The 24,716-nt window shown below is 52.4% G+C and overlaps 1 protein-coding gene across 1 annotated transcript in view; it reads right to left on the bottom strand.

Annotated features, from left to right (window-relative positions):
- Positions 1-24,716, bottom strand: part of LOC136296100 (hydrocephalus-inducing protein homolog) — a 117,564-nt gene that overhangs the window by 17,611 nt on the left and 75,237 nt on the right. Inside the window, 21 exon segments of the mRNA XM_066194923.1 lie at positions 4-243; positions 1,314-1,446; positions 1,859-2,055; positions 2,143-2,264; positions 2,909-3,045; positions 4,001-4,122; positions 4,827-4,883; positions 4,947-5,077; positions 5,583-5,760; positions 8,797-8,925; positions 10,215-10,424; positions 11,113-11,211; positions 11,695-11,860; positions 13,409-13,725; positions 14,215-14,355; positions 15,700-15,843; positions 16,478-16,736; positions 18,409-18,647; positions 20,481-20,633; positions 21,503-21,667; positions 22,115-22,250. Coding sequence (XP_066051020.1) covers positions 4-243; positions 1,314-1,446; positions 1,859-2,055; positions 2,143-2,264; positions 2,909-3,045; positions 4,001-4,122; positions 4,827-4,883; positions 4,947-5,077; positions 5,583-5,760; positions 8,797-8,925; positions 10,215-10,424; positions 11,113-11,211; positions 11,695-11,860; positions 13,409-13,725; positions 14,215-14,355; positions 15,700-15,843; positions 16,478-16,736; positions 18,409-18,647; positions 20,481-20,633; positions 21,503-21,667; positions 22,115-22,250 — 3,475 coding nt within the window.

Genomic DNA, 24,716 nt, shown 5'->3' with positions numbered 1-24,716 from the left:
CACCTTCTCCTCCTCAAGGTACTGCTCATCAAAATCCAGGGAGTAAAACTCAATGGGGAAGTTGCATGGGATCTTCACCACCACTGTGGCCTCCACTCCGTCGCTGTCCACCAGCACCCATCCCATCTCTAGTGCCGGGGGGCTGAACTCCAGCCGTGGCTCCAGACCTTGTCCTGACAGGTGCAGCATTAAGCAATTGCTGCTCTCACAAACGTTAAGCTTCAGCTCATTCTTGTAAGACCTCTGAAAAGAGAAAAGTGAAGAAAACTCATCCATGAAGTCCCAGGTGACAGGACCCCAGATACAACGCTTTCTCCAAGGTCAGGGTGTTCCCAGTCCCTCCAAGGTGAATGGAAACCACCAGGTATTTACTGACGCCAGGGACTACAGCGTCTGTAGTAGTCTGGGGCCGAATAACTGGGATAAATCCTGGTGTGCACTGTAACTGGGTATTTGGGCATCAGATGGATCTACAATGGACTGTCAGATGTTTTCACCTAGTCATGCAGGAGTGCAGTGCTCATGAGAAGGGCCCTCGGGGTTACAGTGTCCAGACACAGTCCTGGCACTGCTGCATCAGGCAAACGCCAGCTCCAGGAGAGAGGCAAATGAGCTCTCACCGGCTAGAAATAAGGATCATCTTCACTGCTTAGTGTCTGGCTCTGGGCAAAGCCGGACACAAGATGGTTATGTCTCTTGAGCAATTAAAAGATCCCTGGGACTGTCTGCAGGCACAGAAGCACTTGTGTCCATACCGGTACAGGCCATCAGTTTCCAAGACCCAGCGGCCACAGGCAAACTACTTTTGGGAACGCTCCATCCTTTAAGTTGAATCCCCCGCTGCATGGGATTGTGCAGGCAGGCCAGAGCCCCAGGGACTGCTGGCAGCACAGCACTACAGGTGACTGTCCTGCTGTGCCCAGGAAGGTGTCTGGTGGCTGTTTTGTCTGTCAGTTCTGCAGCAGGATGAGCCTAGACGGACCATTCCAGGATTATCCTCTGCCGGTGTGCAGCTGCTCTGCACCGAGTGTCGCAGCTGCAAATACAGCCGGGCAAGGGGGAGGCTGAGGGGAGTTGGGCACATCCCTCCCGTGTGCCGAGAGGCAGCCACAGAGCCCCGATGCTCTCTGTGCAAGCTCCCTGTGGGCATTTCAAAGCACATCTCACGGCAATGCTCTGTGGGGTGAACTGAGCCACGCTGAGTAGCTGAGTACGGGGCTTGCAGAAAGCTCCCTTTCAAGGCAGAGCTCAGAGCACACTCTCGGCACCAGGCCCTCCTTTCGGCCTCCTGGGCTGACACCTGCCAATCTCACGTCCTCGTTTGGTGTAAACCGGATTTTCAAGTCCTGCCAGCTTCCTGCCTCAAGGGTTCCTTCGGAGGGCATCACTTCAAAGGGACAGGGCTCATCCTCCAGTGCCTGCTTCTTCTGATGTAGGGCTGGTGTCCTGCGTTTGCGTTGATTGTTCCGGGCACAGAAACGAATCCTGTCAGGTCTCCTGGGTCTGCGAGGACAGAGCCTCAGTTCCTGCAGTGCTCTGAGACACTGATACGGTGCTGAGGGCACCCACAGCCACAACAAGCGTGGCCCCCATAGCCTAGAGCTGGAGGGAAAACCTGTAGACAGGGCAGGCAGAGAGGGAACTGGAGTCCTCAGAGGAGGGGGAATGGGTGAAGGTGCTAGAAAAGCAAAGCATCAGCTAATAGAACAGGTCCAGGCAAACCAGCCTTGATCTAGACCCTCAGAAGCTTCCTCAAACACGCTGTAGACCCAAGTGCTCAGGCAGCCACAGGAGTAGAAAGGGCAAGAGACACAAAGAAAACCCAACCAAGAAGTTACGTGTTCAGTGTTGCCCGTGCTTTACCTCCATTACAGGCTGGATGGCAGTAATAAACCAAGTGCAGGGGACATGGAACCAGTTGTAGAGCCGGACTGTCTCAGTCTGGCACTGCCCAACGAGGGTATCCGAGAACTCCAGAGTGTTCTTTGAAAGTCTGAGTGACAGTTCAATGACAGCGGCATGGAGGCGGATGTGAGATGTGGGGCCTTTTTCTACCTGGAGAAGGACAGGGAATTCAGCGGAGGGTGCAGGTGACAGCTGCTGCGGTGCCCAGCCTGCTGCCTGCCCCAAGAGCTGTGGTACCTTGATGGGCAGCAGCACATCCACGTCACCCTGTGGGCGGCAAGCACTTTCAAAGCACACTTCAAATGTCACGGTGTGTCTGGGAGGCAGGTCCTCCATTTGGTCCAGGTCCACACTGAAACCTTGAACAGATGAAAACAAAGCAGCTGAGATACACAAGAGACATGAAATGTGTCATAAGCATGTTTAAGGCCCTACAGGTGTCCTGGCTGAGAAGTCTGGGAAAACCCCCCTGCCGTGCGGTGACCTGGACAAAAACGTAAAAGAGTGCACCTGTGAACACCCCTCAGACACAGCGAGCCTCTGTGTGATGGAAGCACAGCCTTGCCTCAAGGCCACTTTTGGAAGCCTCTTTTCATCCACCAGAGGATCTGACAGGCTGTTTCCTCAATAAAGGCTTAACACAAGTGCGGTGACAGCGTGAACTCCAAACAAAGCACTTCCAAAACACAGCAGACCCCACTGGTTCACAAAACAAGTCCACAGAGTGCCCAAAGAAACTTCATGCTGGTGGGAGCCAAGGGCAGAAGATGCTGAGAGGTGACCGGGGTGATGAGCCCATCTGGCCCCTGCACTGAAGCGTTAGGGCAGTCACAGGCAGGCCAGGTCCTTGGGCATGGCTGGCCAGGAGAATTGAGACTCTGAAGCTCCCAGCAGGGCCACTGAGAAGAAAAAGCTCAGAAACGTCCCCAAGTTCAGTGGCTTAAGCTAATCTGTCTGAGACACCTCCTTCAAGCCCACAGGAAGTGTCTCCAGCACTGCTTACCTGTGTCCTGCAGGACAGACACATCCATCCGGAAGGACAAAAGCATCTCCCCAGGGTTGGTGATCTCCAGAGTGCGTCTCTCAGTGCAGCCCTTAAATACAGACCCCAGGTCCAGGACATACTCAAGCGGCTCAATGCTGGAAGAAGGAGTAAGGACAGTCCTTAAACCACAGCCTGGCTACAGTTTCAGGTGGATGGAAGATGCAAATAAAGTGGGTAATTCTGTATTCATTGCTGTAAAAACTCAGCTCAAGCATAGGAAACCCGAGGCCTGACCACCTGGCAACGACTTTGGGAAATCAGGAGGAGTGCAGGTCCTAGGTTTTATCAGCCACCCATGGTAGCTGAAACTAAAATTAGTTTAAAATGGACACTGGTTGCAGCTCCTCTGCCATGAAAAGCCAGTAGAGGTGAGTACACTGGGCCTCCACTGGTCTCAATGAAACTGCTTAGCCTCGTGTACAGCCTGAGCCTGAAATTGCCTCAGGGCCTAGAAGAAAGATTTGCCCGCACAGGAAATCTTCATTGCCCTGCAACCAGATCATATGATCTGTTCTGCAGAGCATCTTCCTCCTGAATGGAAGCCTCCTGTGCTTGTGCTGCATCATGATGGCGCAAAGGGAAGAGACCAAGGAACCTAGATAAGCCCTGCCACCCCACCAGGATTCGAGCCATCTGAGTTTGGATTTTAAAGTGTTTGCTGACACGTGCAGTTCCCTTCTCCGTTTGTCTAGTGTGCTCTGTTAGTTGGAACCAAGACGTCAGCTGGGAGTTGTCTCTTCTAGCGCTAGTCAGCAGGGACAGAATTTATGCGGCCTGGAAGGGCTTGAAGGTCTGCGCTGGGTCCCCTCAGCTGCAGGGACAGAACCCCACACCTGTGGGGAGCTGAGCAGTCCAAAGCTCAGCGTGGTGCTGGGGAAGGGAGGACACTCCTCTGCTCAGACGTAGCCTGTCAGCCACCGGGACCAGACCCTTTCTGAAGTCCCTGGCTATTCCCCAGTTGTGCAGACACAAGGATCTCTCAGGACAAGGAGACATTGCTAGATGTTCCCCACGGGGCACCTGGAGATGGGGATGGGAATCCTTACTCACTTGATAAGACTCTGGAGCAGCTCCTCGTCAGGGAACCCGCTCTTCAGGGGATGGGATGAGAGCTTTTGCTGCACCTCCAAACCAGCCTTCTCTGCCATTATTATCTGCAGCTGGGCGTCTGTCTCAGAAAGGATCCCACCCTGCTGCTGTTGAGAGGGGCTGTGGGGTCCTCCTGTCTGGCTGCTCAGTGTCCGTGACACCGCCTGCTCTTAGCCAGGACCTCATCTCCAGGGAAGTCACTCCCACACCTTTGCCTGCCCAGCCACTGTTGGCAAAGCTGATCTGGCCGGGCAGACAGACAAGCCAGGAACCTTCCAGAGCTCCAGACCCTTGCTTGCCCCCAGCCAGTACCAAGGCAGCTTGGACAAAAGCTGTCTTGAAAGGGAACCGGGAAAGCCTTGAAAGCTTTGTGTCTTGAAAAGCACAGCTTGGTAGCTGGTGCCTCGTGGAGATGAGCACGGCCAGCACAGTCCCAGGGCACAATCAGGCACCTACTGTTTGGGTCTGTAAATCTGACAGGGCTCGGGCTGGGACCAGCAAACTCCCCAGAAATGACCTGCATCTCCTTCAAAGCGCCATCAACTCCATCCCTTGAGCATGGCCTTCAGGATCTCTCCCTGGGGTAGCCAGGAAGCTGGTGCAACCCCAGAAGAGACCATGACCAGAGTGGCAGCCCTAGGGGCAATGCTGAGGTGACACATGGCTGTAAAGTGGGCAGGGAGGTCCCAAATGCCATCAGGGCACCAGGAAGCTGCTGTGGGCTGCAAGGGCCTCAGGTGACACGGAGAGGGTGGCGTGTGCCAAACTGGGCTGCAGCTGTTCTTACTGTATCGCCAGAGCCAAGCAAGCCGGGCTTCCGGTTCTGAGTCTTCCGATTCCGAGTCTTCGAGGTCTGAGTCTTTGAGGTCGGAGTCACCGGGGCCTGAGTTTTCAGGGTCTGAGTCACTGGGGGCTGAGACTTCAAGGTCTTAGTCTTCGGGCTCTGAGTCTTCTTCACAACAGCTGATTCTTTCCTTTGACTTGGTTGTTGCTGCTGTTTTACATGCCGTTCCAATGGCTCCTTATACTTTTCATTTCCTGAAGGAAGAAAACATCCACAAAGAGAAGTGTGAGCAAAGTGCCAATCCCATTAAAGCTGGGAAGTCCCTGCCTCCCACCACTGGTTCCTTCCAGAAAGAAATCCCTCAAGCCCTCTATGGAAAGTGGATGCTGCTGCTCCTCTCTGCATCCTCACCCATCTGCCTCCCCACAGAGGAGCATCTCATCCCCTGCAATGTCACACAAATCCAACCCTGCCAGAAGCCCTGCCAGCCTCTCCTAGAGCTTTCCCAAGCCTTTCAGTCTAGCCATCACCCTTCAGAACCCTGCCAGATGTGCTGGCAAGCTCTGCAGGATGGTTCCTGGGACAAAGACCACATGGGATCCTTGCTCAAGACTCATGAGGCAACCAGAGAGCTTGAGTTGCTCTGGGAGTCCTGCAACCCTCCAGGCTTGCTGGAGGTGGGCACGAGCTGCCCCGTGGGCATATGGTAGGGAACAAAACCAGAGGGGCCCCTCCTGGAGGCAGACAGGCAGTGCCCACCTTTGATGTTCCAGGGCAGGTTCACACTAAACATGGGAAAGGATGCTTCTCCTTTCAGACGGATACTTTCTGGCTCCAGGTCACCCACTTTGAGGTGGTAAGTCCTGCTGAAGGCTCCTGGTAATCCTGGCACGTAAGAAAAATTCAGCTCTTGCGTCTCGCCAGGTGCAATGGAGCCCTGCAGGGACAGGAGAAGAGAGAGGGGATGCATCAGAGTTTGATGGGGAATGGTTCAGGGGACAGACAGGCTGAGAAGACAGGTTCTCATCTACAAGAAGCCATCAAACCACACCACCATCATGATAAATACATTACAGTGTTGGCTTTTGCAATTGTTAGAGTAAACACTGTATGTTTTATAATGTTGACTTTTGTAAAAGAAGTTTTGCTGAAGTTTAGAGTTCTTTTAATTCAAATGTTTTGTTGTGATACCAATGCTGGTGAAGAATTGTTGTAATATTAACATTTAACCAATGAAGGAATTGAAGCCTGTTGAATGTGTCAAAAAGTAACAAAGGACCAGGACTAGGACAACCGCATATGCTCCAAAAAGGCCGGACGGAGAAGGAACTCTGTTAAAACGTTGGAATACAAAGAACTGCTTGTAAATACGCATTGGGCTGATGCAATACCCCGGCTATACAAGGGGTGTTGTGTTGACTGGTGTGTGCCTCTGGCTGCAGCTAATGTGGCTAAGCAGGCAGTGCTGTTCCTTCTGCTTTATTGACTTTGGCCCCTATTGTCTCATATTAAATTTTCTTGAAATTTTAACTGATGAGTGGGCTTTGCTTCTCACACCTCCTACCTTCCTTGTGCCCAAAAGATCGAGCCACTGACCCGGGGGGTGCAGTGTGTCCTCCCAAGAGCTCATCTGCCTGCAGCCCCAGCACAGCCTGATGTGATGTGAGCACAGCTCTGCTGCTCATGGGGTTCGCCCTCTGCCAGCAAGAGCCCGCCTCAACAAGAAAAGGCTTTTTTGGCTATGGAAGAGAAGCCCTCGCACTCAGCAGGGCCAGCAGCTCCTCCCATCCCTTGTAGGACAGGCATGAAGAAATGGGAAAGCCAATCGGCTCCCTCTTCCCACTGCAAGGAGGGACAAAGGCAGGAGTGCTGCTTCGGCTCAAAGACACCCAGGCAGGACTGAGAAGCTTGGACAAATGGTGGGATGACGCTGCAAATTTTTCTCATCGCTCCTCCAGCCCCGCTGCTCCCCGGCCCCCTCACTGCCCCACAAAGCCTCTGCACAGCACAAAGCTGCAGGAGGCAGGGACCAGCACGCCTACTGAAGGGCTATGTAAGTGGTTCTTAGCCCTGGCAACGGGGAGGCAGGGCAAAGGACAATGTCCTGTGTGATCACACAGCCTGGGTAAGGCGACCCTCAGAAACGCTCCAGTGCCAGCAGCCTGACATCTCAGCCGTCGGGGTCCCCAGAGTGACTGTGAGGTGCGGTGGCGTGATCTTTATCATGAGTTTTAATGTAAGATAGTTGTTCTTTGTACCCTGGTTCAGTGCCGTTGTATTTTTAGGTCCCTTTTGTTACAAACTGTAAGCTTCTCCCTCAGCCTGCCCCACATACAACCCCTGTTTGGTTCACCTTTCCCGCCTTGGTTACCTGTCCACCATTCGTCGGGAAACCCTCCCACCCTGCCAGTCACCCAGGGCCTGTCCCCCGGGTCCAGAAGCTTCGAAGGGAGATCTCTGGCGACTGGCTGGATTGGAAGCTTTCCCCTCCTTCCTTCGGATCATTGGTATTTAATGTTAATGCTTGTTACGTCAGTAGACACTCCCCAGTTATACCCCACTGGTTGCACGTGGACCCACCCTGAGCTTCCAGCCACTGTATAAAACCCTCTCCCTCCTGAGATTCAGGGTCTCCCTGAAGCACCGGTCGCAGGCTGAGGGCTCCCTCCTTCCTACCAATAAACCCAAGTTGCAGTCAGGCCTCTTGAGAGTCCCGTCTTTCTTCCTCCGCACTCGCAACGTGGCAGGGCAGGTCGGCAGCCAAGATCCCACATTTCTATAGATCGTGTGGGGGCGTGTCGGGGCTAGCCGGCCGTGGGAGGACACGCACCGCCGCAGTGGGGAACCAATTCCATTTTTATTTGTGCCTCACCATATGTTATAAATCCATTTTCTGACACGGGGTGAAAAATTACTACAGGGGCTGCAGTCGCGTTGGGAGCCTTAACACACTCCAGGCGTGGAGGAGGTTGCAAGGAGAAGATGCAGGCAGGCCCCGTCTCGGGGGGGCTGCAAGCGACCTCTCCCTTGGGGGAGGGCAGACCGCGAAGCCCGGGCAAACTTTGCCCGTCTGACTAAGTCTTCCCAAAAGGGCTGAATTACGGGAGGAATCTCGGCGCACAAAAGCAGTTAACGCTGCCAATTTCCCCCCGCCATTTTTGGTTGTGGTCGTGCCGGGAGCACCTGGAGGGCCCGGCTCCCTGCAGAGCCGCTCCTTCCCCGCCTGCCTACCCCGCTGTCGCCGCTTCCCCGCCGGCCACGGCCCCGCAGCGCTCCGCCGTTGCCCCGCGGGAGCAGCCGCCGCGCCGGCCGTGCCCAGCCGCAGCTGCGGAGCCCGGACGCCGCAGCCCGCGGGACCGCCGCGCCTGCCGCGGGCGCGGAGCGCGCCCAGCCCGCCGCGGCAGCACGCTCGGGGCGCTGGCCGCACACGGGCTCCTGCTCCAGCCGCCGAGCAGGACGCCGACACAGCGCCCCAGGCTTCCAGCGGTACCGCTCTGTCCCTGGCTTCTGTTACTCCCTCTGTTGTTCATTCATTTTTCTCTCTCTGCTCTCTTTTCTGTCCCCTTCTGGTCGGGGCCGTACCCTTTCTTTACCAATTTCCAGATGTAATATTTGCTGCGTTTGTGCCTTATTTTCGCCCGAGAAATCTATCAAAAAGAATTCTCCTCTGCTCCCCTTACAGCGGGACGGGACAGTGACCAACACACTTGTGCCTTCCGCCGGTGTCTGCCGTGAGACAGCAGAGCCACCCGCCAGCCAAGGCCGTGGGGGAGTCTATCAGGACAGCACTTGTCTGACCTTCTCTGCTCCCAGCAGAAATCGCTCACACCCTTCTCTCTCTCATGGCTGGGTTTGGGGTATTCCCCTCTGACTTTTTTGTCCCCTTCCCCCCCCCCGCCCCCTCTTTTTTCCCCTTTCACACTCTCCTGGGCCACCCGACACAGGGCTGGGGTGAGTCACTTGTGCTACTTACTGCGGTGGGCTTGACCAGAAACACACCAGGCAGATCTTGGTCTGCAGTGCTAGGGTTTAGCACCCAGTTGAATTCCATATTGCAGGTGTTCTCCAGGGTGACCGTGGTGTGATGAATTTCATTAAACATCTGGAGAGAAAGCACAGGAGCAGGAAGTTACAGACCCGGGCCTGGTGCTGGGAATTTCCTTCCTCTCTCCCGGGGTTGAAAGCAGACCTGGGAGCAGGGACCAGGGAGGAGATACGGGCCCTTGGGAAGCTGGGCAAGCCCCAGGCACAGGGCACCTGCACAGGACCAGGGAGCTCTGGCAGCACACAGACATGTGGTGACGACCACGTGAGGGCCAGTAATAAATGAACCAGGGGACACAGGCCCTCTGTGCTCTCAGGGGTCACCAACTGCCAGGAGAAACAAAGGAGGTGGCACTGAGGTGCGTGAGATGAATCCAAGAGTTACGAGGTTAAAGAAAGAAAGTTGTTGGTTCTTGCGTGTTGTTGTTTGGATTGTTTGGATTTGTTCAGGTCGTGTTGTTGGGTGTTGCTGTGAGCTGGGAGAGGGGCAGGGTTGAAGACCTGACTAAAAGGCAGTAGGATGAGAGGGGAGGGGACAGAAGAGTTGGCGGTCAGAGAGAATGGAAGTTCCCGAGTACCATCCGATGGGAAGGAGGACAGGGACCACCCTGGCCGGGTAAAAAGAATAAAAGAAGCCGTTTTGGTGAAAGGGGTGTGTGTGCTGGGCTCCCGGCTCTCGGGGAGGGAGACACACCCGGCTCAGCTGAATTGTTACTAATGAACAGTTTTCTTTTGCTTCAATGACTTTGTCCCCATTGAATTGTATCTAAAAGCCAGTGCATTTCTAAGACAGGCATTCCAGAAGAAAAGGCACCTGCACGCAAGTATTGGCAAGCAACATACTGCAACAAGGAAGTCACACAGGGCTACACAGACAGGGCCAGCAGCTGAAAATACCTGTGGGCTTTCAACTGAAAAAGAGCGAAGTGGGGATTCTTCTGGGACAGTCTCTGCAACTGTAGTGACTGGAAGCCCAAATTCTTCCCCTGATTATTGTGTGGGTTAAGCAAGAGCTTTATACAAGAGCATCTCCTTGGAGGTCAGGCTTTGGGAATGGATCAGCAGAGGGATGTCTCAGGGACATGTCCTTCAGAGCATCCCCACTGGGACCCTGCCTGCCCCAGGAGGCAGTGTTTCTCAGGGTACCTTTCTCAACATTTTGGGGAGGCTTGGAGATGACCATTTGAAACCAGCTTGGATGCCAGATTTGTCCCTCAAAGGTTGTACTTCCAAGCCCCAGGCCAACAAAGGGGCTGGGAAGGGGAGGGAGGCCTGGACTGAGGCGGGCAGGAACCCGCTGGCCATGGTTGCAGGGCAGGGAGCTGTGCCAGGGGACATGTGGGGTACCTGTAAGCCACAGTCAATCTCCCGGGAGCTCAGCAAGTAGCTGACACGTGAGGCCTCCCCGGTCAGCTTCACCTTGTAGGTGGGGCCTCCCTCCACGTGGCACAGCGCCGTGACACGAGCGATGGTGTCGAGAAGGCCAAAGAAGGTGAAGGAGGCCTGCTGTGTCTCTCCTGGCTGCAGCACACCCGACATCGGCAGGGTACTGAAAACCTGGACGGAGGACAGGAGAGACTGAGGTGTTGAGCATGGAATTGGATGCAGAAGAGCTTCTTGGAGCAAAGTGCAGCTGTAGCCAGAGGGGACTGTTCCTCAAACACAGCCAGAATCATCCTAATCTCATCTTGTATCCATGCCAGTGACCAGTGGAGGGACCATGGGGAAAATCTTCTCCCATACTCGCAGATCAATGCATTAATTAATACACTACATGAAAGTGAACTGGGATGTGTCCTGGCAGTAGAAATTCTCTCTGATGCACAACTTGCCCTTAAAAAGCATTTCTTACTGCTTTTAGAAAAGGAGGCGACTCAGAGCCAGAGCTCTTGGAGCTCAGGGAAGGATTCCAGCCCAGCTCATCTGACTCCTGATGCTTTCCCCGCCCCGCTCTGATTTCTATGCCGCTTTCTCAACGTGCTCCAGCAAAAATTTCCTAAGGACCACCTGATGAGGTCCAAGGGGATCAATGCCCTCCATCGGTGCTGCACAGCGTCCTTGGGCAGCCCTACAACATGTCCTGCACAGCCTCTCTAACAACCAGTTGCTTCAGCAGCACTTTGCGATGGGTCCGGAGGGATGTGAGGCCCCGCTGTGGGCAATGCTGAGGGCCACCAGTGGGACTGGGAGCTACAGCCCTGCTTGCCACACTGGAAAAGTGGGAGTGAGACAGATTCCCTCTTACCTTCTCAGTTTCGAGGGGAGTGTACCCTAAGTCCATGAAAAAGGTGACTCCCTCCAACCCTGGTGGGACGTAATACTTCTCCCAAGTACGTGGTGGCACCTGAAAAACAAGCCATTTTCTATGCTAGGAGGAAGAGACAGCCACTTTGCAAAGTCTCATTTTGTAAGACAGCTTCAGAGCCACCACTGCGATACCAGCTCTTGGGTGAAGAGAGAGATCTGGAAAGAGGTCGTCTGGCTGGGTCGGGAAGAGGGTACATGGAGATCAGGACTCATCACAGCTTGCTCTGGGAAGGAAGCTGGAGGTCCTATCATCATGATGCAGACAAAAGCCTCATCTTACATTGTGAAGAAAACAAGGCAAAAAACCCACACTCAACACAGCATCTGAGCAGGTTTCTCCAAGGAGAACTCTCCTGTTTCTCCCTCCCACACACCCCATGTCCAGCCACCGGCCCTGCTGCCCAGCCCACTCTCAGGGCACAGGACAGCAGGGCGGCAAAAAGGGAGGTCAGCACGAGCAGGACTTGTTGGTGGCAAGCTAGGGAGGTAACGCAAGCAGTAGGTGTACAAGAAAATCTACCTCTGCTCCTGAAGATTGGCCAAGATCCCGTGATTCTTCCAGGGCTGTGGCTGGCTCCTCCGCTTTTCTAATCTTGAAGTGTCTCCACTGAGTTGCCGGCTTATCCAAAGGGAATGACACCGTCGTCGGTGGTTTGGGTTGGGATTTAGGTGGGCAAAGCTCATGTCTGGAAAAGAACGTAACTATGAACAGGGACCTGCAGTGGGAGGAAAGGACACCTGCACCAGTAGCTCCTGCTCAGGATGCAGCCCCTGGGTGGGTGCTGGTGCGTTGAACTGAGAAATGGTTTGATCCAGCCCTTCCCAATCCAGGCTGGAGCAGGTCCCATCTAAAGGTGGCCCAGGGCTGACACTGAGGTAGCAGTGGTGCAGGCAGCTGCTACTGCTCGCAGCGAGGAACTACAGTGGACACAGATTAACACCTTGTGGGGATGCAAAAAAACACAGTGGGAGAGGAAAAGACAGGGAAGGCAAGAAAAAGGGGAGATTTGAGGCACCAAGGGGCAGACCCAGCCAGTGATGAGCCGGCACAGCCCCCCCAGCGCCCAACGCCAGAAACTCTGCGGCTTTACCAGGTATTTATCACGAATGTTTCCCTGAGAGTGTTGGGGAGGTTGGCTGACATTTTCCAGCACTCCCGGGTGACTCAGGTCACATTCCCCATTTTAAATTGAAGCAGGTGCTCAGGGTAACTCTGCTTGTGTTTCTAATGCCACGTGAGGGACAAAGTTGTGCCATGCCTGCCTGTCACCCTGCTGAGATACAAGCGCTTCCCACGCAGTCAAACACAACCTGGATGCTCCATTCCCAGACAGGCATTCAGTGCCTGCTCCCCAGAGAAAAACTGTCTTTCGCTTTGTAGCTTGTTATCTAAGGCTGGGTTTCATTTCTGCATGAGGCGCTCTCTCACCATAACCCCCAAGAGATCCCTAATCATCTGTTCCACTGTCTTTAGTTTTAATGAATGGTTTGAGGCAACTTCACAGGACCATGGTGCCCAGACAACATTTTTCACTCTAAAGCAGTGGAGCGAGAGGCAGGGATAGGAGATGATGTGATGAACAAGTCCTGCTGTCAAGCAGTACAGAACCTATAAGGGACATGTTGCAGTGGGGAAAAGTCAACGTGAGTAACAAGTGTCACAAAAGAGGGTCGTGAGGAATCCAGGGTGTCCACTGAAAGCTGACCCCTGGGAAAGAATTTGTCCTGGCACTAAAGGAGTTGTCTCAGAAAAGAAGGAAAGGGAAGGTAACAAGAGGTTCAGCATCAGCCCAGTTGCTAAGTAGCTCTTTCTCTGGTGTTGGGACTTTCTGGGCGTCCTCCAGCACAGCGCAAGGGAGGAAGGCAAGGAGCAGAGAGCAGCTCCTGCAGAGAGGACCCATCCCAAAGCAAAGGGGCCAAAAGGGCCTCCAGCAGCACTGTGGCAGCTGGGACTAGGAGCCCTTCAGCAGGGTGGACAGTGCCTCAGGCCACGGAGGTCTGAGAAAGCAGCCTTTGCCCCAGCTTTCCTTCCCAGGGGAAACCACGATGAGCACCAAATTGGTGGCAAACCTATTCCCTGAGCATCCAGCCTGACCGCAGCCGGTCAGTGTTATTTGCACAAGGACAAGGCAGAAGCAGTTTGTCAGCTCCTAGGCAAACAGCTTTGTTCTTTGCCAAGTACTAACAGGACACCAGGAAGAAGAGCTTCAAGGACAGGGCAAAGGTGCACATACCTCAACTTCTTCACATGGTCGTCCATCTGGAATGACCAGTGGTACTTGACGGGAAGTGGGCTGCAGTTGGTCATCTCCAGAGAACGCTCCTGTTTCGTGCCAGCCACGATGCCGCCAAATTCCAGGGTGCTGGGCTGGATTTGGAGATTTGGGAAGTGGGCTTCCCCGCAAAGGGTGATACGCTCCACATAAGGATGGCCCCTGACCATTTCTATCTTCAGGATCTTCATTGTTTTCCAGCTATTAAAATCCAGTCCATAAGCTGGGTCAAATGCGATGTAGAGGTGACAGGTCTGCCCTACGTCCACTGTCACAGGCTGCAAGCAGATGAACAATAATTAGTCACCTGTGGGATGACATCCCAAGGTCTGACAGCATGAACCAGTAAATGCTCCAAGTGTGACACCAGCATGGGCTTCTCAGTTCATCGTTCATTTCTTTACAGCAAGGGTCTGACTGCGGGCACCACACTCGAGTCCAGGATTCCCTCAGGCTCACGTTTCTGTGCTCAGCAGCAATACAAGGGGTGGCTGCTGGAGAGCTGGGATGCTTTCCAGGAGACACCTTCACGGCATGGCTTGCCCAGACCTAGTTGCCTGCTCCCTTCTCCCTGTGCCTGAAAGCCAGGGTGGATCTTCTCAACTCAGATAAGTTTTTGATTCCTTCAGCAGCTCTGCTGATGCAGTTCAGGCCATCCCACTGCTGACGCTACAGATTAAACTTCTTGACTTAAGGACGTCCCAACAGAAGTGCATCACCGCATCCCTCCTCTTCAAACCCCACTGCAGGAGTCCGGGGCTGCTCACCTGGCCATGTGGGAGTGGCTGCTGGTCCTCACTGCAGACCTGAAACGGCTGCTCCAAGTAGAGCATAAGGTCGAGTGGCAGCCGGCAGGTGTTCTTTATAGCCAAAGGCTGGTACTGCAGAGTCAGGACATCACTGGGTTTCTACACAAACAGGAGACAAGGAAAAACAACCTCAGCTAGCCACAGACCCAACCTCAGCTAGCCACAGACCTGCTTCTGCTGCATCTCGCAGTTTTCAGTCCCAGAAGTGCACGCATTTCTTTTTACCCTTTTTATTTGTTTCTACACTTCCAGGAGATTTTTCTTTACAGCAGATGCTTTTCATGTTTAGAAACCACAGCACCCTCTGGGGGACAGGGAAACACTCCCAGGTACAGATGAGCAAATGGGGCCCTGAGAGGAGGCAGCTGCTTGAACAAGATCTACACCAGAAAGGGAATCCAGACCATTTGTCTCCAGTTTTGTCTCTCTATTGCACAGAGCAGCACTAGATGATCTTCACTCACATACAGCCATTTCTTACAACCTTATTGGCTCATAAAGCAGCTTGTCTGCAGGATGCGTCCTGCAGTCCCTGCTACAGGGACAAGGTGTCTGTGGTCTCAAAGCTATGATCAGCCTAGGCTCTTCCTTCCTTGTCTGCATTCTGCTGGGCTTCCTGCATGGTTTAGAGAAACCAGGGAGTTTGGGAAACTAGTTCTGCATGTACTGGTATCAAATAGGTGCCATAGCATGCAATAAATCAGTTTGTGTGTGTGGCGTCAAGCAGAACCCAGGCAGAATCCGGGAGAGCTGAAAAGCTTCTAATTACATCGGAACTGCCTGTTCCAGGGATTCTGTACTTGAGTGGAAACCTGGGAACCAGAGGAGAGGCCTGAAACTACAGAAACCAACTAATGAAACATCTTCTCTTTTTCAGACAACTTGCAGGAGAGGGAAGCATGATGCTGGACTTGGGATCCCGAGATTAAAGGGCACCTGCTCTGCCTCAGTGTTATCATCACTGCAGCTGCAGGGTGTCTGGGGGTGCTTTGAAGCAGGTGAGGCTTAGGGAAATGCACAGAGCTATACCATATAGCTATACCATACAGCATTCATGCCAACAGCAGAGAAGGCAAAGAGACACAGGAGATGCTGGGTTTTTCCTTGTCAGCCTGAGGAATTCACAGGAATCTCCATTTTTTCCCTGCTTTCCTACAGCATCGGTGTACAGACATCACCGTGCCCTGGAGGATCCTCAGAAACCTCCCTTTACTGTGAGCAGAGAAACTGGCATTTCTCTGGAGGTGGCCACGATCCTCCTTGGCAGTGCAGCTGTAATTGCAATTTTACTTTGGGGACGTTAAATACCAGTCTCATCTCTAAAAGCATCTCCCCTCACTTTACAAAGTGCCTCAGGAAGGGTAAAGAGGGGCTTTTACACAAGCACACCCCGCCCTCAGCCATGCTGTTCAATGCCAGGATGCAATCCAGACACTTACTTACCTTCTCCACCCGGAAAGAGAATTGTCTGGCTGATAAATTTATAGTGGGATCAATAAACTCGCAGGTAATGGTTGCTTCTGTTATCTTCTTCATCGAGCCGCCTGTCCCAATGACAGCTTCGCAGATGGCGTAATTCTGCACCACCTGCATGCAAGAGTCACTTGTCACCAGGGGGTGGTGGCAGGGCATCCAGCAAATGCCCAGCATTGGCTCAGCACCCACCACCCACCACGCGCCCTATTCCTGCCACAGAGTTATGGTCACTGCCCGCTTTTCTTCCAGTGATGCAGCTTATTTATTTTGCACTCAACTGTCTGTAGCACTGCACCCCAATAACCACAAAAGGCACTTGTGAGAAACTCCCCCCCTTCACATGGCTTTTGGTTTACTCTGTGCTTACCCCAGATGAACCACTTGGCACTTGTTTAATTCACTTTCTTTTTGGGCTCCTAGTCTAAGTGGTACTAACTTATTTCTCTGCCCTTCTTTGCTGACAAAGCATGCAACGCTGTCTGCCCCAAAAGAGCAGTATTTCCTTCTACCCTTACTTCGGGATCAGCACTAGGTTTTGGTGGCTGTGGAATCACAATAAAGCTGTAGCTGGTCTGATGGTGACCAGCAAGGAAAGTAAGTGGTGCTGCCACAGAAACGTGTGGTCTTAAACCAGTTTCTTGAAGGCCCCTGCTCATTTCCCCAGGCAAATGTCAAGGGACTGTGGAACGAGCCCAGGGGAGGGGATCTGATGCTTCCCCAGCTCAGCCCGTGGTGGGGACCTCACCTGCGCCTTGCGGGAGAAGCCTGGCAGCACCAAGTCCACAGACTCTCCTGGCTTCAGGTCCATTGACAGCGGCTCCAGCCCAAACACGGGGGCCGTACGTTCGGGCCTCTGGGAATCACGTTTGGCTTTGGGGCTACTGTGGGCTGAGGTGCTCTGGCCCTCCTTCCCACCTGGCCTGTTACATTCCACCTTCCAGAAGAGCTGATGGAAGTGGTGGCCCCCATCTGTTAGTCTGAACTGACGAGCACAGGGAAGGAGGCTAGAAGAGAAACCAGAATGGAAAATAGTATGGGAGAAGCTATTGTCCTGGTCATCAGATTGCTCCCAATGAGGATTCTGAGCTGTTAATAGCTTGGAGACCGTCTTCATTTGCAGCTCTTAATGTGGACTGGGAACAGTGTCTGATAAGCTGCCCTTCTGATGTCGTTATTGCAAAGAGGAATATGTTTCTAATGGTAATGTAGCATTTTCCAGGCCAGGCTAACAGGATCTGGTGTTTTCCGCCAAAATGTGTGTTCTGGGGTGATTCATACTGTTACTGTATTTTGCATTAATCTGCACCCGAAACTGTTATTGAATCTTTGAGATCCTGCACCTGAGGCCCTTGTGTGCGGGGGTATGATTGCAGGCATTTTTAAAAGCCAGCGCGGAGGAAGTTTCTGGACGATCCCAGCAAGCTGCTAGAAATCATCTGTCTGCTCTAGGAGAGGAAACCAGGGGAGCAGGGGCTCTCTCGTTCGTAGAAGCTTTGGTTTTGCACTGGTGGTCATTTGTAGAAACTTCATTTCGCAATCAGAAACTGTTTTGAAGTGAACTTTGCAAACTCTGCTGGCAACGGAAAAATGAGCAAGGTCCTGTGTAGAAGTGTACCTCACCTGGTAGGGTTTGCAGCCCCACAGTGGCAAGGAGGCTTCCATTTAAGGGAAGGATTTGGGTTCCATTCTTTGTTTCACTCATGAGGTAAAAACCAGAGGTTTTGATACCTTTTTTGGCCTTGTGCCAGGACGGACGCAGCCCTTGGATCTTTGAGACTGTGCCTCAAGCCCTGTTCCTATTTCTATTGGGCAGGATGCCAAGAATCCGGCCTGGATTGTTACATGCTTAAGAGAATAGAGGAAGATCCTCAGGGCATTTTTGGGGTGTTGTAGCAAGTGCAAAGGTCCTCCTTGCACTCGGCACAGCTTTTTCTCTTTTTTCTGCATGGCTTCTTATTTTCACCTTAATGAAAACAGTTTTGCTTTTCAAACACCTCTGATCATGCTGCCTCGCTAATATTTTAGGCCATCCTGAGGCTGCCGGTCAAACCCAGAGGTGATGCACCTGAGAGGGCACCCTAACATTCTGGCCTCCCGCACAAGCATCAGTCCTGGGCAGGCAGGGCAGCAGCAGAGCCCACGAGCAGCGTGAGGAAGCGTTGGCAGCGGCACTGCAGGCCCCACACAAACCAGCAAGTTTCCATCTGCCTCTGGAACTGCTCTGCGGGCTCCTGCCTTCCCAGGGGGGTCGTCACCCTCCCGTCTCTTTGTTCCCAGGGCCCCTGCTTGCCTGGCAGGTGCCATTTTGGAAGGGAAGGGTGCGATGCCATCTTCCCTTGGTCCCGCAGCCACACGGAGGGCCCGCCTCATCCAGGCGCCATTTTGGGAACCTTTTGTTCTGGGGGAGCCTGCGAGATCATTACTTGACCAAGTGAGGACATAGATGTGTTAGAACTGAAGGCAATTCAGTGGCAATTGAGCAACTGGTTTCTCTTTCAGTGGTTTTTGAGGGTACCTAGCAACGCTCAACTGGCCATCACATGTTTCTAAAGGTATCTCTGCCTTCAGGGAAGGAGTCAGGGTCTTTGAACACTGAAGAAGATCGTGCCTGAAGGACTACAGCAAAACTGCTCCTTGTTGAGACAGAAGGAGAGGTGGGAGTGGGAGATCTCCTACCTGAATTGGTATCCCAAGTTGAGCTCCGGGGCAAGTGGTTTGTCTGTGACAATTGTGGTGCCAGTGCCAAAAGCCAGGAGGGTGGAGGTGGTCCAAAGTCTGTTCCCAATGAACAGCTGGAGAGCATCAGCAAAAACCCCAGTGTCATCCAGGGTTGCTGTGACAGTCACATGAACATCACCCCTGGCGGGGATCACTCCTTCCCTGGGTTCAATAACATAGCAGTGAGGTTTACAAGCCTGTAAGACACGCATAATGTGCATTTAGGATGGAAACCATACACCCTGGTCTCTTATGGGGTGTAAGAAAAGGAGAAGACTAAAGAGGGGAGGATAAAAATCCTAAAGGCCTAATTTCCCTAAATTTAAGCTGCAGTATTGGGGAACAGCAGAGCTTACACAACCTGTATTTTCCCCTCCTTTAACAGACTCTCACCTAATTAACCCAGTTTTGCCCAACCCAAGGGACGCTTATCCTCAGGAGAGTGTTCCTTCCCCAGTCCTTCTCTGGAGTGTGTGCCAAGGAAAGCTGCTTTCTCTCTCCTGGCTTCTCACAAAGGCTCAGGGCCAGAGGAAGTCATGACGGCTCAAATCCCACTCCAGAAACCACACAGCTGGAGGACACTGCTGAGAGCCTGAAGAATATCTCCGCAAAACCAGTTGAGCAAAACCCCAACACCAAACTATCCTTTCCCAAGAGGCCCTCAATGCTTTTCAACGTCCCCTAAAGGACCGAGGCCCTCACTTCCCACTGATCATCCGCTGTAGAGAGGTGCCCCAGGGCCTTCTGCTTTGGAAAAGTCACCTCTAAATGGTTATGGCAGAGCAGGAAAGCAGGAAGCAGAGGGAAAACTGGATGACATGTGCTCAGTGGGCATGGCCCACTCTTCCTAAGAACTCGTGTCCTCTGGTTTCTCATGGGCTTCACAGATTGGCCAAGAGAGCTGGAAGCTGCCCAAAGGAGGGAGGAAAGGCCCCGCACCACACAGCTGTACAGACACAGCTCTGCAGGTCCAGCCCTGGAACGAGCACGTGAAGCCCATCCTTTACACACCAGGCCCACCCAGCCAAGGTGCATTGCTCCCTGAAGAGGTGGAAGGCAGAATTTCATTGTGTAGTTAGAGAAAGCTGTCCTGGAAAAATCCCTCACTTTAAGGTTACATTTATCCCCCAAACTGCAGGAAAAGCAGCAAGAGGAAAAATCATGCCCCTCCTCCTTGGCTCAGGAGGCTGTGGCTGGACTTTCCCACATGGCCTGATGCTTTATCCACAGACACAAACAAGTCCACAGGATCAGGTTTTAACCAGCTCCAAGTTCAACACACCCAGCATGGAGAAGAACAGACCTCAAGCCCCTCAGAGATCTCCCCCTCCAGCAGACATCCCACCCAGCCCCAGGCCCAGCCTACAAGCCCTTCCTGGCTGCAGCAGCCCTGCTCTCCCTGCCAGGGGAGCAGCCCCAGCTCCTCTGCCCTATGCAGCCTTCACATATTAAACAGCCATTCTCTGCAGCCGGTCCCCAAAGATGCTCTTCAAAGGCACAGAGACCACAGGCTGGGGGGGTGCACAACCCCCACACATGTCTTTGTGTGGACAGCCCAACTGGCCTGACCCACAGCAGGTGTGAAAATTGCCTCCCCACCAGCAGTCTGAGGACAGACCTCACACCCTCTTCTCTACCATGAACAGCAGTTTGGCACAAAGCAAATGTAGATGGCACAGGGAAAGCACAGGGAAACCCATGCTCTCCGAGGAGCAAAGGACCACAGGTTTCTCTTGATCTCAGAGCTCAAAAACCGTGACACACACAGCTAAAGACCTTCCATAAAATTATGGGAGAACTCGTCAACACGATCCAGACGAATTTCTGCTCCAACATCTCTGCACCTGATTTCACTGAGGAGTGCCCCAGCTAAAACCACTCCAGAGCCAGGTTCCTTTTGCCTCACCCAGATGGAATCTTGGAGTATCTCGCTTCCTCTCACACAGGCCGATGCATATAAAAACCACGTCATGGCAGCTTGTAATGTCAACCAGTCAATTTCCCTGGAAAACGGCCCCACAGATACTTACAATCTCTAGCCTGAAGTCTAAATCGACGAGACCTTCGTTGAAGAGGCCAAAAGCTTGTGAATTAGGCCTTAGCACTGGGATCCTGCCGAACTCTATCAGCCTTGGACTTATGTAGACTGCTGACAGCCGTCCAAGGCTCTGTAGTTCTGTTCTCTGTTACAGAAAGCAGGCAAGAAAGATTTAAAAAAAAAAAAAAAAATCAAACCCGAACAGGGAAACCTAAAAAAGCTTAAACAGCTCAACCCAGCTCAAGTTATTTCTTTAGGGACAGCTACCATTCTCCAGCTGAATTCCTGGGATTTTGGGGGGAAAAAAATAAAGCTTATGTATTCACCTCCAAATTGAAAAGGATTAAGTAAAGAGAAACTTTCAAACTACAAATTATTGGTCCAAAGGTAGAAGCTTTGCAAGAAATCTCTAGTTAAGATCAGGCTGACAGTTAAACAACTGGTTCTTCGGGTGGGGAGAAACTCTTCTCTTTAGGTAAGCAATCTGATAGTTGAAAGCAAGTGCTCAGTCAAACTTCAGGCTCCCTGGCACAGCCTGCACTGCCTGTCCTCCCTGTTGACTGGTTTACATGCAGTGCCACAATGGCCCAGGTTCAGATGTTTGGTGCCATCCAGGGAATTTGGCATCATCATTTCCATGTTTTAATGTAAGCTTAAATCCTTGCAACTACTCTTCAGATGCCAGCTTTCCTTTCTTTTACAGAAAGCCCAAGGTTCCCAGAAATCTTCTGACATCCTCTTTTGTGCTGTGAGGTAACATTTTAAAAAAGATGTTTCCAAAGTTAAGAGCATTTTAAAGAGTAATTAAAATGATCCTCAATTCCAGCTTAGATGAACTACCTTCTGGGTCAGACACTGACATTGCCACCTATAAGGCACGAGCTGTTTATGCCACCTGCCCCTGCTGTCCTTCTCCACAGCAGCCTGTGCCTCTTTTCCCCGGAAGAATCCCCGCACACTGTGCACCCTGCCAGGACCAGTTGCACGAAGGCACACACCTCCCCTTGCACTCACCAGTGGGTTTCTTGCATCCCCAAACACGCCGGTACAAACACTGGTGCAACGCTTGCCCAATCTTTGGATTTCAACTGTAACTGGAATCTCTGCAGTGCTCCGAGGCTGGAGAATCCCACAGGGTCTGGGGCTGGAGTAGAGCACAGGAGAGTCCTCCTCGGGTTCCTAGAAGGGACAGAATCAAATCCAGCTTCAGAGGGACCTCTGAAGAAACTTTAAACTCCTCAACATCCATCCCAACAGCAACTTACACACATTTTTAAAAATCCCCAGGACAAAGGTAAAAGGCACAAACAAGATCCAAGAATTGTAGGCTTAGAATTCTCAGGGGGTTCTGCAAGGAGGCTGCCAGCACAAGCACTGGTGTCTGTGGATGCAGCAGCTTTTCACAACCCTCGAAGATCTCCCACAAGAAAACACCCTGAAGACTAGAACGTAAGCCCTTTCCTCAAGAGATTAAACTGCATCCTAAAGCTAACATTCAGGTAGGATCCTGTTCTCAGCAGATCTTTAAGACTGAATAGAAACCGGCAAGGTCTTATCCAAACCCTCTTCCCCCCTAATAATCTCCACAGTAATATTTGAGAGGAGGAGGTGGATGCGATGCCAAACCTGGGGAATAAGCCCGTAGCAGCCAGGAAGGTGGGTGTTATTCCAAATGAAGAACTTCCTCACGAACGGCGCCTTCAGGTCGCACTCATGGATCCCCCGGTTTTGGGGGTACACTTGCAGCTCAGGAACGAAACATCTGGGCAAAGAGATGACCCCAAGGGAATCAGAGATACTGAGAGAATGGAGAACGTTTACCCCCAAAGATTGTGAAATGGAGCACAACACCTTTGTCACTGTCAAATACACATTTAACAGCCCTACGGTGAAAAATTGCCTTCAAAGTCTTCCCACTCAAACATGTCTTGTCGAGGAGGGGCAAAACCTGAGAGGCAGCACCCAGAGGCTGCCAAGTGCCCCAGGCAGAGCACTTGGTCCCACAGCTGCCTCAGCCCCTCCTTCACCCAAGAAGGTTTGCAAGAACTCCTGGAACAGTCCCAGTGATCCATGAGCTCTGGGGGAGCCTTCCCAACAGGGATCAGTGCTCAGTAAGGCTCCAGGAACACACGACTCTAGTGTCTCAGTAAAAAGGACTCCCTTCTCTCCCATGGTGCTGTTACCCTGCCTGAGAACTCAGCTGTTTGCCCCAGCCTTGGAGGGCATGAGACATCACCTGCCCCACAGAGTGGGAGATCACTCCCTCCCAGTTCCTACAACTCCCCTGGTCCTTCACTCCACAGGTCCAAATACTGACTGTCCCCAATGGCACTTGCTTTTCAAACATGGCAGCCCAGGCACTGACGAGATGGCTCTGCCTGGGAGTGGGAACAGCACCAGGGAACTGCATCCCTCTTGTCATTAAACTGACACCTAGAGCAGCACAGCAGGATGGAATTCTGCTGGAGCAAGAACAACTTTTGCTTTAAGCCTGAGAACATCAAAGCTCAAAACAGGAAGCAGAGAGAAGGGGAAAAAATAGAGCTGACCTGCCACATCAAGGACTGATTTCCCCTCTGAAGATCCTGCCCTCACCTCTCTTGCTGTGAGCCACTTCCCCACTGTCACGTGCCCTCGTTAACAGAACCAGACCCTGACCCTCAGCAGACTGCTTGGTGTGCCCCAAGCCAACGCGGGCTGGTTGCAACCCAGCACAACTCCACCTCTTGCAGGAAGAAGGCGAGGAGGCCCTTGGGAAACTTGCTTCACCTCAAGCACCAGGTCAATAAATGATATCATTCCTGGTCCCTTTAGAAAACGACCCAGGACCACGCTGGGCTGTCAGCAGGGCTGCTTTTCACCACAGGCTGCTTTTCAAGCACTGCTGTTCTCATGTCCAGCTGGGCAGAACATGAGGTCATTAAACAACACGTCTCCTTGGGAGCTGCAGCCAGCACATCCTGTGCAAGGCAGCGCGCTGGGGGAGGCCAGGGAAGTGCTGGTACCTGGCCTTGATGATCAGTGATGCCACTCCCTTGCCAAACCACTCCAGGTCCACCAGCAATTTCCGGTTGTATTCCGTCACAGTGTTGGAACACAGGGTCACCTGGTGGAAGAGAAGAGCAGTAAATTCTTCTTTACAAAAGCTCATGACTCACGTGTGATGTCCTCCAGTTTTTGTGGTAAGTAAAGGGAGGATTTTGCCTTAATTCTTCTGCCGCTCCACGTGTAGAGCAGTCTCTAAGAGTGACAAAAGCCTTCTGGCAAATACCAGATTTGTTAAGCACACCTTGCTATCAGGGCATAGGTCAGCTAAATTAAAACATTAGACTAAAGCTCTGTGCAGCACTGTGTTCAAATTAAGGGGCAAATTTTCATCTGACTACAATGACATAAATGCAGTGGAAATCTGCTGACTTGAACAGAATGAGTTCAGCTTTACAGCAGGAAGCTGAAGACAAAGCGTGGGCCAGCAGGTGCTGGGCAGTTCATGGCCGCAGAGTTTTTTGCCTTCACTGGAGATCCCTGCAGTGAACACAAATCATTCTACTCCCCAGGACAGGAGAAATGAGACCAAGAAGAAAAGCAAATTGCTTTATATAATGACATCTGTCTAACAGCCACCTTTGGTCCTCGTCCGTCCTCTGCCCACTTGCAATCAAAGACATTGCTCTCAAAAACACCAAAATGCCTTCAGTACTTGACCATTATGGGACATGATTTCAGCTTGTGATTTTGGAAACAAATCAGTGCTCCTTCAGGAACGTCCCGAGTAACCCAGCTCACAGAGGCCCCACGCCAGTGCAGATCCTCGCTCACACGATGATCAGAGCTGGCATCAGAGCTAAAGCCCTCCCACACTCCCGTGAAGCGTCAGACCCGCTGCTGAAGTGTGTGTGGCTGGACTCTTCCCATACCTCGATATCCTGGTGTTCCTGGGATTGGAGGGTCCTTTCGCTGGGGTTCATTGTAAACTCCCGTGGCTTCACAGAAAAATGAATTCCCTCCCTCCAGGAGGGCTCACTGTCGCTGAGTATTTGCTCAAAGCTGCTAACAGCAGGCTGAGTGCCATCGTCCGACACCGCGAGGTGTTAGTGAGGCGACAGGTCTTGGTGTAGGGAAAGCCTAGGAAAAGGACACAAATATCCATTTAGGCACCAGTTATGTCGTGACTCCTGGTGGGAATACCCTGGTAGCATGAAAGCGTGATAGGAGTTTAGCTCTTTAT

This window comes from Chamaea fasciata, unplaced genomic scaffold, assembly GCF_029207755.1.
Source record: "Chamaea fasciata isolate MVZ Bird 193981 ecotype frontalis unplaced genomic scaffold, bChaFas1.0.hap1 SCAF_12, whole genome shotgun sequence".
Classification (NCBI taxonomy): Eukaryota; Metazoa; Chordata; class Aves; order Passeriformes; family Sylviidae; genus Chamaea; species Chamaea fasciata.
Note: the sequence above shows the minus strand (reverse complement) of the source record. Positions and strands in the feature narration are given on the sequence as shown.